At 49.8% G+C, this 13,315-nt stretch overlaps 1 protein-coding gene across 4 annotated transcripts in view; it reads left to right on the plus strand.

Annotated features, from left to right (window-relative positions):
* Positions 1–13,315, plus strand: part of CLUH (clustered mitochondria homolog) — a 2,231,193-nt gene that overhangs the window by 1,495,637 nt on the left and 722,241 nt on the right. For all 4 annotated transcript variants that reach the window (XM_069615061.1, XM_069615063.1, XM_069615062.1 and 1 more), the window contains exon 16: positions 6,978–7,216. In XM_069615061.1, the coding sequence (XP_069471162.1) occupies positions 6,978–7,216 (239 nt within the window). The remainder of the gene's footprint in view (positions 1–6,977; positions 7,217–13,315) is intronic.

The following is a 13,315-nucleotide window of genomic DNA, read 5'->3' on the forward strand; positions in this document are numbered from 1 at the left end:
AGGGATCCTTTGTTCGTCCTTTTGGCCGGCTTCTACCAAGAAGCCCTCCTTTCGGCGCCACTGAGTCTGGGGTGGGTCCATTGTGTGGTAGGGGGGAGAGTAGGACCCCTGGACAGGGTTGCCGCAGCAACTCATGTCGCACTCTAACCTGATAGGCTGGAGGGTCTCCCGCCAAGATGACCACTCCACTGTGTGAGTGACAGCTAGGCTGTATGAATGGGGATCTTTTTGCATAAAAGCAGGGTCCTGAGGACTGTAAGAGCAAGACGTTGCCACTGGAACTGAGGAACCGAAGAGGAGAGAAGCCAAAGGGATCTGCAACGACTGAACCACCGGTGAAGCCCTGCTGCAGCGTCTCACCACTTTTCTCCACACGACGAGAGGAGATCTTCATCTGAAAGAGCCTTGAGCTGGTGGGGCCAACCAGTTTGCCAATCGCCTTCTTGGACCTGCCTTGGTCGAATCGCCAGTGCCCAGCACTTGGAGGCCGGATAGCCAGGCAGCCATCCACCCGGACCGCGATTTAAAGGAGCGTACCTTTTATTCATTGAGCAGCACCGCGGCTGGTTTCATCCCTGGGCAGTGCAGTAACTCGAACCTTCCTCCACGACGAGAGTCTCTCTTCCTCTGCTGGGTCACCTGAACTGCAGGAACTGCCAGGAACAACCGCCACCGCAGGAGCCTCTTCTACATTTCAAGGTACATTGTTCCGCCAGGCCGCCTTTTTTTGGTGTGGTAGCGCTAAAGGTGTTTTAAATCCTTTACCTACCTGTTGGGTTGGCCGCCCCTATCGTCTAGCGTTGTCTTTCACCTTCTGCATCCACCTTTTCGAATTGTTAACCAAAGACTTGACTGCAGCTACAAGAACATTTTGCTCCTGGGCTCTTTTGCCCTGTACCACTGACTCTGGCACAGGCCTATTGACTCTGGCTGAATTTGTTAGAACTGCCTTCTCTAGATTGCTTCTCAACTAGAACTGTGTTGATGCACCTACTTCTTCTAACCACCTTTTCCTTCCCACTTTTTAAAACTTGTGAAGCGCCATTTTGCTCGGTTTTCATTTAAGTATTCTCTATGCTAAAGTATTGCCTTGCCTAAACTTGTTCACAAACTTATTGGGAAGTGTTGCTAAGGTGCCTCAGAAGATATTCCTGTATAACGTATCCTTTCCCTCCCTTGTGAGAAATTGCTAGAGTGCCATTTGTGTTTGGTTTTCACTGTGCCATTTTGCTCAGTTTTCACTCTTGCTCAAACTTGTCTACAATTTAACTAGGGAGTTGTGTTTACTTTTCTTGACTGATTTTAACTTGCTTTATTAATTGTGATTAAGGTATTGAACTAGAAATGTGCAAAATAAATATATATATTCTTTTTAATACAAAGCTTTGGTCAGTGTTACTGTGTAAACCCCGAATACTGCTCATCTCCCTCTTGAGATAAGTCTGACTGCTTAGCCACAGCTACAAACTAAATCTTTGTTGTACAGACTGATACCAAAGGGGATTTATTGCTCATACCTGTAGTCTTAATCTTCTGTAGTGCTCCCTAAGGGAACTGCACAGGATTCTGCCTAACACTCTGGGAGACATATTTGTAGTGGACTGGGATTTACCGCTCCTATACGCATTTCCTCCAGTCCCCATCATTCTTCACGAGGTTGAGGGGGTTCGGGAAATCTATGATCCCGATTGCGCTGGATTGGGCCAGGAAGAAGTGGTACCTGGACCTTCTGGATATGTCCATCTGCCCTCTGATTCATCTACCCCAAGAGAACCTGCTCTTACAGGAGGGGAGGTGGCGTTCTACACCCACAGATCAGTACTCTCAACGTTCACGCCTGGTTTCTGGGAGGTTGAGATACAAATATTGGGACCTCCCGGAAGGCGTACTGTTAGTGTTCCTTTCGGCTGGAAGACCAGCAACAAAGTCTCTGTACCTCTGCCATTGGAATGCATTTTGCAGCTGTGCAGAGATAAGAATGTGGATCCTTTTGCTTGCGTCTCATCGGTATTGTTTTCCTTGTTGCTCGATTTGGCCCATCAGGGACTTCAGGTTGCCATTGTAAAAGGCTATCTAGCAGCGCTTTCTATTTTTAAGCGCTTGCCTCAGCGCAGGGATCCTATTTTAAGATCCCTATTGTAGTCCAATTTTGAAGGAGCTTACTAATGTGTTCCCACCGGTCCCTTTAATTATACCAGTGTGGGACCCGAACCTTGTGCTGAAATTCCTTGTGGGTGCTCCTTTTGAGGCACTACATTCATGTCCTCAAAGGATGTTGACCCCGAAAACTGTTTTCTTAACAGCCATTACATCGGCGCATAGTCCGTAATTTGTAGGCTCTTTCGTGCAAGCCTCTATATCACCTTTTACAAGAAGAATGTTGTTTTGAGAATCCAACCTTTCTATCTAAGGTAGTTTCACAATTAAATTGTTTCAGCGGAGTGTGGCGATACTGTGGTTTGCTGTGTGCCAGACAACCAGTCTTTCTTTTCTGGCCTTTCTACTGGAGGCGGACTTTCAGTTTTTGCCATGCATGCATCTGCATGTGTTTTTGGGAAGCAGGGTAGCTAGTGGTGGGATCACTTGCCTTTGTTATATATGTACTTCCTCATCCACCACAGCCCCCTATACAAAAAAAAGGACACACCTTTGCTCATATCTATTTGAACATGCCTGCATCTACTACATAAAGTCCTCCGGATGCAATAGCGCAGAGTGTGGTACTGGTGTTTACTTCTATTTACGTAATCCATGTTATATATTACTTGAGTGTCGCAATAGGGATTTAATTACCTTCAGTTAGTTCAGCAACAGCAGTGACTGGGCTGTTTTAGCCTTTGGGCTGCTAGATGTAGAGAATGTATTCGGGCTAAGTGTAAACCTATTATGATTGATTGAGCAGTGACTTCAGGCGTGCCTTAAAGCCTTTCTGCTGCTCATACAGATCAATCCACCCACTTGATTTGTGGATTTTGAAGTCTCTTGTTTGCTGTCCCCTGGCGAGTTAAACTAATGCTGTGCATTTTTACCAGCATGACCCGCTCTTATAATTTAAGGAGCGGAGCGCTGAAAGACGATCTAAGGGCACCGGAAGTGGAACTTAACGCTTGGACAGGGGCAAATCAGCAAATCCAACTAAATCCATTTTCAAACCTAAGCATATTCACTGCTGCAGATTCAATCTATTGGAAAGTAATTTTGTGGCTGCTAGTCAAGTTCCAGCAGTCTCTGGAATGAAGGAAATGACGATGAATAGATTGGTATCTATATAGGTCTCCACGCCGAACCATCCTTCCCTGACTGATGTTTTGGTTACAAATACAGAGTATACTTTAACAGCGACCACCTTGAAAAATACTATATCGGAGTTCTTCCCTGCAAGAAGGACTTGCAGTCTGAATGATTTCATCCTGGTGGAAACCGACAAGGATCCATGTACCTGGAGGAAGGGGAACAATTCTAATATAACACATCAACTTCATCCAAAGTCGAGTATGGAGGAGAGAGAAGGCAGCATTGATTCCCATGTCTCGCTGGAATCTTCATTTGAACTTAACCCTGTTCCAGGCAATACACAGCTTACAAACGAGGGGAAGACAAATTCAATAAGAACTGACGAAAGGGAGTATTTGTCCGTTCCTATCGCCAAAGAAATCAATTCAAGGATATTCAGATTCAGGGGAGTAATCTAGCTGTTGTTTCATTTCCCACACTCTCTGCATTGAACTTTGTATTGACCTCATTGGTCACGGTTTTGGAAATATTGAGAGAATTACAGCAACACACAGGAATCCTGTTGGAATTAACAAAAGATATGGGTGAGAGTGAAACAACAATGGTGGCCTAAAATCCGTAATAAACTCCACCATAGGGGATGCCCTCACACAGATCTGATTTGAAACTAAACATTCCGACAATTTGTCATTTTTGAAGGGTCAATGGGAGGGAGTAAACGTTGAATTTAAATCATTAAGCGATATATTGCGGGATGCTAATCGAGGAGGTCACTGTTTACATCACTCCAGGTGTACCTCAGGGTCAGATAAAGGCCTGCTGGAACCCTCTCTCATGCTCTTGGATGATACTCCATTGTCAACTTCTACAGTGCAGGAATTTGTGCGTTGGCACAGATTTCAGAAGAAGATAATCATAGAAACTCAAAACAAAGTTCTATCCCATCTAAAGAACAAGATTCAGTGAAGAAAACGATTGAATTAATCCCTCCAGTTAAATGGGAAAAGTAAAAAGAAGCGGAAAAGACAACATATTGAATTGGTGGGGGAATTGGTAACTTCAGAGATTCAGGAAAAGAAAAAAAAAACATCAGAAAGGTAAAAAGACCAGGAAGTCACACTGAACTCTGATAAAAGGGGGAAAAAAGCAAAGAAGAAATTGAGTTCCAAAATTTCGAGCTCTGAACCTGATATCATTGCGATAACTATTGCAGTTCAGACTCAGACACAATGTAATCCAAGGGACATTGCACCCATCTTTTTGAGAGGGACATCTGGATTGAAAATGTCTAAGGATATATCTCTAAATTCTGGAAACCTGGCTATGCCTCAAAAGACTCGAACCAAAGTGCAATGACTTGCACAAACTCTCAAACAGAGAATGTAAGAGATAGTATAAACTGTGGAACTGAACAGCAGGTGGATTGCCTGATTAAGGTAACTTCATCTGACCAAAATAAGATCAAGTTTGATCAACACCCTGGGTGTGTAGGGCCATCTCCAGCTCAAGGTCCATTCCAGTGTAACTGTTCTAATGAGGCGGGCAAACGCCATGTTGATTCAGAAATACGACCGAGGGGTTTTCAACCAAGATCCGCCCCCAAATTGTACATGCAATGTGTGGCAGAGACTAGTACAAGACGAAAGCCGCTGAATCGGAGTACAATCCTATCTATATTCAAGGGTGTACCAGACTTGTATTATTTCACCTCGGTCGATATTGACTACATTCAAATTCCTCTCCCCCAATGTACAGACATCGTGGAAATGGGTGTGAAATCAAGGTTGGGGGGTTAAAGCTATTCTGGCTGCAAGAGAGGGATTGTTCGTCTTGGGTTATGAAGTCTCCTCTGAGATGTTGAACAGAATTAACTGTAAAACTAACAATAATACAAATGGGCAAGTGGAAATTAAGTCTGTTTATCCTAGTAAGGATTGGATGAAGTGTGATAAACAAAGGGGAATGAGTCGCATACATTTGAATTCAATACAAATGTCTGGGCCTTGGTGCCTGAGATTATATCCCAAGTCTTTCAAAAATTGGGGCTCCCAGAGAAACCTCTCTAGCCAAGCAGAATGTTAAATTGCTAGGGTGGAACACGAGGGGCTCCAGTTCTTTTAGAAATAAACTAAGGAGAGATTATATTTTTAATCAATGTGATTTAATTATTTTTCAGGAAACATGGTTGAAATCGGGTTTGACGGAAGATGGTTTCTCAGTTTATCATTAGTTGGCAATTGGTGAAGGGTTAGGGAGACCATCAGGAGGGCTATTGGTAGCCTGTAGAACTTATTTTTTTCACTCCTCAGAGGTGCTTAGCAATTCCATCAGGAACATTCTTGTTTTTGAAAGTGGAACTAGGGACTGGGTGTGGGCTGAGAACATGGATAATAGTGAATGTCTATTGGAACCCCTCCTTCTCCACGCTATCGAACTTTCAGCACTCCTTGTCAGATTTGCTCTAAGCCTATTGACAGACATACCCCTGGCTGGAATATGGATTCAGAATACATCTGGCCAGATACTCACAAATCCGCTTTGCCTGAGAAACTCAAGGTTTTTCCCAGAAAAGGGCTTAACATATATGGCATTTCCTGATCTTGGAAGGTAGAGGGATAGCCATTGGACGAGATGGCCCAAGTATGTCGTACTCAAAATGGCATTCTACAGTAACGTACAAAAGTGTGTGTACTAAAAATGAAAAACACAGTTGAATAAATTCCCATGCTACCTGTCCCTTTTTGAATACTTAAAAATAAATAAAAGAAATGTTAACAGAAAAAGGACCGTGGATACAAAGTACCCCTGAAGCACTTCACTGTAAGGGGACATGTTACATTGAAACAACAAAGAATCTCTCAAGGAACAATGGGTTCCCTTTGCACTGGTAGCCATAGGGAGTGACCAGTGCTCCACAAAAGAAATAAGCTGAGCAAGAAGTGTGAATCAAAAATGATTTACTTAATGTTTGTCGGTATCCGAAATTGATGCTGGGCCTGGTCTCTCTGGCAATGAAAATCCTAGCAAATAGTTGGTGGGGGAGGGAGGGTGTTCCTTTGGTGTCAGTGGTTGGAAAATGCAAAAAGAACATTAACCCCTCCCCCCATCTTTTTCAGAGCCTCAAGAACCCTTGTAGACCATGCAGTAGTAGCAGTGGGCAGTATAAATTCCAGCACAATACATAGGAATGGTGTTAATTTTTCAAATTAAAATATTTGTATTACGCATTGCATAATACAATTCATAATATCAAGTTTACTGCAGAATCTGTAATCCGAAGATGCCGTCAACTTTCATTAGCATTGTGTGAAGTTCTTTTAAGTCGAGCACACTTACTATTACTCACCCACCCATACTCATTAAGAAAACTAGAAAAGAAAACAAAGTGAAATACTTTGTGTCAACCAGTAAAGGGCATCATGTGCATATAATCTGCATCTAAAATGGGTGCTTACTGCAAAAATACTGTTGCACGTATTTAATGTTTTCCATACATGCAAGCATGTTTGGCACATAGATATGTAATCAAAACCTTTGTTTGTTCTTGCAATCTAGATCTGTCCTTTCCTTGATACCAATATTATGATCCTAGTGGTTTCTCACTTTTTATTTAAATTGGTAAAGAGTGGTCAATTAACCCTATTTATTCTGCTACAAATATACATTTTAAGATAGTCAAGCCTTGCCCCTGAGATTCATTGTGAATGTCTGATATGATATCTGGGATTGTTGTCTTTCTGCAGGGTGTAGAGTTATCTGGGCTGTCGGCCGCCATCAGCCACTTCTTGAACTGTTTCCTCAGTGCCTTCCCCAATCCTATAGCCCATCTCCCTGCTGATGAGCTTGTCTCTCGGAAAAAGCACAAGAGGAAGAAGAATAGGAACAGTTCTGATAGCCCAATGTGGTCCAGCACCACTCCCCTGGATCTTTGGAAGAACATTTGTATAGAAGCAAAGAGCTATTTTGACTTTGAACTTGAATGGTAAGTTCATTTTTTTCATCTCCTGTGTGTCCCTTTGCTTGAAGCATTTTACCAACCAACTGCATTATCATCTTTGTTTTTTACGAATATTGGGACAATTCAGGTTCTACAGTTAATCATGTGCATAATGTGAAAGTTATGCTGGGAATGCATTTGAGGGACAGGGCCTCCATGTCCTTGTCCTGTACTCCCTTATCATGTATGTTCTGTGTTATCTATTGCACAGGAATCCAGGTGGGAGCCCTGGCAGTGCAGCTCTTCCTCTTTTTGGTTGTAGTGAACAGAGACCCTTGGGATACCCTTATGACAGCCATGGGTGGGAGTACAACCCTGTACCCCTAGTGTATGTTTTTGGGCACCTGTATGTTGCCCACAGACAGGAGCTCCAAGAATCCTCCATTTTGGGATACCCAGGCCCTGCCAAAGGAATCAGTGGATTCCTGATAGAAGGCAAGATGGCCCCTGGGGCCTCTTGGTTTCTATTACCTGTTAACTTGTTTTCCTAAAGTGCTGGGAAGCCCTGACTCTGTGCCTTCCCTTGACTGGCGGTCTGGTGGAAGAACCATATATGATATTGTGGGGAAGTCCAGGCCAGACTGGCTGGAGCCTTCCCAGTGACTGTATGTTGTGGGCACACCCTTGGGGTGGGACCTGTGTGAATAGTGTGTGTGACCAATATGCATTATATGTTGTGGGTGTCTGGTTTCTTTGTATGTGCCACAATGAATTGAGACAGCCCTGCCTGAAACTAACATGAATGCAGTTTGGTCTGCTGAAAGGCTGGGTGCTTCCCCTAATCTACATTCCTTGTTATGGGTGTCTGGGTGGAAGTGAATAGCCTGAATGGCTGCCTGCCTGCATGAATGCCCTTCTGTGTGATTGGCTGACTGAGCCTGGCTCGGCCAGATTGAATGAGGGTCAGATGTGTATATCTGGGGACCTCTCACTTACCAATTTGTTCAGAAGCTGAAACTTGAAGCTGCTTTTCGATGCCCAGATGGAGAAGAAGATTGCTGCTGCATTTCCTTCAATGTAACCCAATAGCTGTCGAGGACTGATCCAAGAGAGGACCTGGCTAGGAGACCTCTCCCCCAGCTACGAGGAACCATTGTGCAAAAACTGCTGTTTTTCATTGAGCCACCCTGGAAGCCGGTTCTGTGAGTCTGACGTCCGGAAAAGGGGTCCGCTTAGAATCCTGAAGAGAGCACCTGGACATAGAGGGTCGTCAAAGTCCATTGACATCGACCGGGGTTCGGAAGATTTCCATGACTGCTGGAAGCCAGTCAAATCATGCCGCCCAGCAGCGGGTACACCTTGACGCCGTGCTGCTCGACGCCCGGAGCTGAGAAGCTCCACTTTGCCTAAGAACATTTGAAAAAGATGTCTCCCTTGTCATCACCACCGACCACTTTGTCCCGCCAGAGAAAGTCGAGGTCGCTGCCTACAGAGGAAAGAAGGCCGGTGGGTTTCCCAGAACCAGAAGCCGACAGAGACATCCCGAGGACACTGATGGAGTGAAGATCCGAGGTTCTGCCCGTGGTCGAGTTCCGATCACCAAAGCTATCCAGAGGTACGTGCTGTGCCTGCAGCACCAACAGGCCAGAGGACCACCGAACACGACTCCCGACACCCTCTGCCAGGCCTGCATCCATCAGAGTCTTACTTGCAGCACCGTACACTTTGCATCTAGGTCTACCGCACGCCTCACCTTCCCAGGACTTGCACCATCGTGGAACTGATCTATCGTCAAAGAGCACCGCAGAGGTCAAAGCTGCTGTATGACCCCAAGTGTTCCACATTTCTTCGAGGATCTCGACGCCCAGTGACTCCTTCAAAGGGGATCCATCCTCATGGCATATCGTCGAAGAAACTCTTCCACTTCAGGTACATTGGGGTGGTTGAACTTTTTAATCAAGAAGCAAGGCTTCTCCAGCATGGGGTCTGGCATGGATTCACATGCTCATGAATATTCCCCGTCGTCAGGCTGGGAATCCTCGGTAAAGAAAAAACCAGTATCAGTTTCGTTTCTGATCTGTCTTTCGTAGTAATAACCAATCACTGGTCTCTGCGTCATACTGACCACAGCCAATGACTGCCCTCTACCTAAGCACCGCCTCTGGCAGCCATCTTCAGATTTTTACCGCACGTTCATGTGTTGGGATCCTCGTGCTATTGCTCTCGAGCGTTAGTGCTATTTTTCGCGCTTTTTCACAAAAAACTTCGATTCTTTCGGTCAAAAGAGCCTCAAGCTCCACCGATCCTACATCCGATCAACGGGGACCCGTGTCGGATTCATCTGTGCCCCTCAAGGGTGAAGATTTCGTCGAGCTACACTTCGGAGGACTCCAGAAGCTTCTCAGGCCTGGTCTCGGAGATGGCCCAGGAGAAGGGAAGCTCGACGCCCGGAAAGCTGTTCAGGGTCTGCCCTGGATGCCAGCTGCAGAACGTCTTCAAGGAGGACGAACACTCTTTCTGCCTTTACTGCCTTCATGAGGACAAGACGCACGTGGAGAAGGACTGTGCGTTTTGCGGCAACATGTCGGAACGGACCATGAAGGACCGCCATCAACGTCTCGCCAACTGGCTGGAGGGTAAGAGCCCGTCTGGCGAGAAGAAGAAGAAATCCGAGCGGTCTTCTAAGACCTTTGAGGGTGCCCCGGCGACGGGGGCCCAACATAAGGCCAAGCACCGCGAGTCCGCTGGCACCGGGAGCGCCGAACGGTCGGGCTCTACGGGCGCCAGGCAGGGCGCACCCTCCCCGGCACCATCAACCACGAGCCAACGCTCTGGGTCGGGTAAGAGGAAGGCCGAGCACCCGGCGAAGCTCCTGGAGAGGCCCCGGTCGAGCTCTAAGGCAGAGGAGGAGCGTGGCAGTGCCCCCTCCCTCAAGGATAAGGCGGTGAGCGCACCTAAGGTGGTGAAGGCCTTGATCCATCCGACCAAGCCCTCTATCGAAACGGTCGCGGCGGCCCTGGCTCAGCCTGTGGTGGCTGCACCAGTGGTGGCGACCTCAGGGCCCAGAATCTCCCTGCCTCCTCGGAGGGAGTCTTCCTTTGTGCCCATCGATAGGACCCCCGTGAAACCCTCCGTGGGGAAGAAGAAGGGGGGGCAGGGCGTCGTCGTAGATTCGCCTCAACCTCAGAAGAGGAGCTGATCGAGGTCTTAAGCCACGGCCTAGGCGTGGAAGAAGACCAGCCCGTCGGAATGGACCCCGACGCAGGTGACGACGACGACATCGTCGAGGATACCGACGGGGCCCCTGCTCGCCCGTCGGATTCCCCTCTGCCAGCGCCGCAAGACAACTCGGCGGCCATTTTGTTGGCCATACAGTCCTTATGCTCCGAGATAAGGACGAGGCTACCGTTACCGACGGAGGAACCTCTCCCGTCGGGGGATCCAGAACCGGGACCTTCTGGTGTTCCCCCTACCAAGAAAAGAAGGATCCGTCCACCACCTCCTCTTCAACCGTCGCGCCCCGTCCAGCCCTCCTCCCCGTCCACCCGAGGGGATGATACGGGGACTGACACGGCAGCGACGGGTACGGACGACGAGGCATACGACGAGGATTTTCCGTCGTCGCCTCCCACCAGGGCTTCTCCGCCCGACGAGATCGGATCTTTCCACTCCATGATCTCCAGGGCTTCCGAGCTTTTCCAACTCTGCCCTGAGGAGAAGAAAAATGAAGGCTTCCTTTTTCAGCGGCGCGAGGCCAAGAGGAAGACGGTCCTCGCAGTGCCTCTGTTGGACGACATTTGGGATGAGGGCCTTTCCCTCCTCAAGAACCCTTCCACGACGCCAGCTAGAAGAGACCGGTACGAGAAAAAGTACCGGGTCCCGGACACGGCCCCCCTATGCCTCCGGGCGCAGCCTACCCCGGACTCCGTCGTCTCCGCGGCAGCCAGGAAGAAAGCGGGGGGGGGGGTGCGGCCTCCACATCGACTTCCCCGCCGGACGGCGAGGGAAAGAAATTGGATGCTATGGGACGTAGAGTCATCTCGTCGGCAGCGACGACGATTAAAGCGGCCAACGCCTTGGCTATCGTGGCCCGCTACGACAGGGAGCTCTGGTACAAGATAGCTCCCCTGCTGGATTTTCTGCCGGACGACAAGAGGGCGGAGGCCCTTGAGATCCTGCAGGAAGGTGAGGTGGCCTCGGACCACGCCATCACCGTGGCGACGGACATCGCCGACACTGGGTTCCGCCAGCTGGGCAACGGCGTTTGCCTTCGACGTCGTGGATGGCTCAAAGCTACGGACTTCCGGCAGGACGTCCAGACCAGAGTCCTGGACATGCCCTTCGACGGGAACAACCTGTTTGGGAAGACAGTGGACGATTCCCTTCAGGCCATCAAGGCGGATACTGAGACGGCCTGGGCCCTTGGAGTCCTGCAACGACGGACGCCCTTTCGGAGCGGCGGAGGCAAGGGCGCCTCCAAAGGTTCCGGCGGCGGTTTCGCTTCCTACCGTCAAGCGGCCCGCTCGTCGTCGCAAGAGGCCTACAGAGGACGAGGCAAGTCTAGCGGACCCCGACGTCGTCGCCAAGGAGGCCAAGGCGGCAAGGCCGCGTCCAAGCAGGATTGAACCGGCCGTGGGGTCGGGCCCCCACCGAAGCACCCCGGTGGGAGGCCGGCTGGCGGGCTTCGTCAGCGTGTGGGAGTCCATCTCCACCGACCGTTGGGTGCTGGACGCCCTGGCCCGGGGCCACACGCTCGAGTTTTAAAGAAGGTGCCCGCGCGTCCCCCCCGTGGCCAGGAAAGAACTTCACGTCCCTCAACTTCTCCTGGAGGTAAAGGCGATGCTCAGAAAGGGCGCCATCGAACTCGTCCCAAGGAGGCTTCGGGGCTCCGGAGTCTACTCGAGATACTTCCTCGTGAAGAAGAAGACGGGAGGATGGCGCCCCATCCTAGACCTGCGACGGCTGAACAAGTTCATCAAGGCGCAGAAGTTCCGGATGGTCACCCTCCAGCACGTCCTGGGTCAGCTGGAGGAAGGAGACTTCCTATCGTCGTTGGATTTGGAGGATGCCTACTTCCACATTCCCATCCTAAAGGGGCACCGAAAATTCCTCAGATTCGTGGTCCAAGGGCGTCATTACCAGTTCAAAGCCCTTCCCTTCGGACTACGGTCGGCACCCAGGGTATTCACCAAGTGCCTCGCACCGGTGGCGGCGCAGCTGCGCCGCGAGGGGATTCACGTCTACCCCTACCTGGACGACTGGCTCATCCGCGCCAAGACGAGGGAGCTCGCCGTGGTCCACACGGCAAGGACCGTCCAACTCCTCACGGACCTGGGATTCTCTGTGAACTACGCCAAATCCCACCTGGTGCCCGCGCAAGTCGCACTGTTTCTGGGAGCGAGGCTCGACACAGTGTCCCTTCTGGCCTCCCCGTCGGAGGAGAGGGCCAGGACCATCTTGGGCAAGGTGCAACGGATGTTGGTGGCCGACGCGGCCAAAGTGAGGTCCATCAAGTCCCTCCTCGGGATGATGTCTTCCTGCATCTACCTCATTCCCATGTGCAGGCTCCGGATGCGCCCGTTGCAAGAATTCCTGGATGCGCGCTGGATCCAGACGACGGGCAGCTTCGAGGAAAGGATCAAGCTCGACGAGAGTTTCCGACGAGCGATACGGTGGTGGGGCACCCGCGCGCATCTGACGGCGGGCATGGACTTCCAGACCCCAGCCCACCAGGAGACTGTGACCACGGATGCCTCCCTGGAAGGGTGGGGAGCGCACACCGAAAATCTGCACGCAAGGGGACTCTGGCTCCCGACGGAGAAGTCCCTGCATATCAACGTCCTGGAGCTCCGTGCAGTGTTTTGGGCCCTCAGGTCCTTCCTTCCGTCCCTCAAGGGCAAGGTGGTGAGGATCTTCACCGACAACACCACCACCATGTTTTACATCAGGAAACAGGGCGGAACCAGGTCCCCAGCGCTGTCCAAGGAGGCGCAGGACCTGTGGCATTGGGCCGTCGCCCAAGGGATTTTTCTGGTGCCGTTTCATCTGGCAGGGATAAAAAACACCATCGCCGACTCACTCAGCAGGGAGCTGCGCTCGTGCCACGAGTGGGAACTACGGCAGGATCTGGTGGATCGCCTCTTC

This window comes from Ambystoma mexicanum, chromosome 9 (genome assembly GCF_040938575.1).
Source record: "Ambystoma mexicanum isolate Mex_15411 chromosome 9, UKY_AmexF1_1, whole genome shotgun sequence".
NCBI lineage: Eukaryota > Metazoa > Chordata > Amphibia > Caudata > Ambystomatidae > Ambystoma > Ambystoma mexicanum.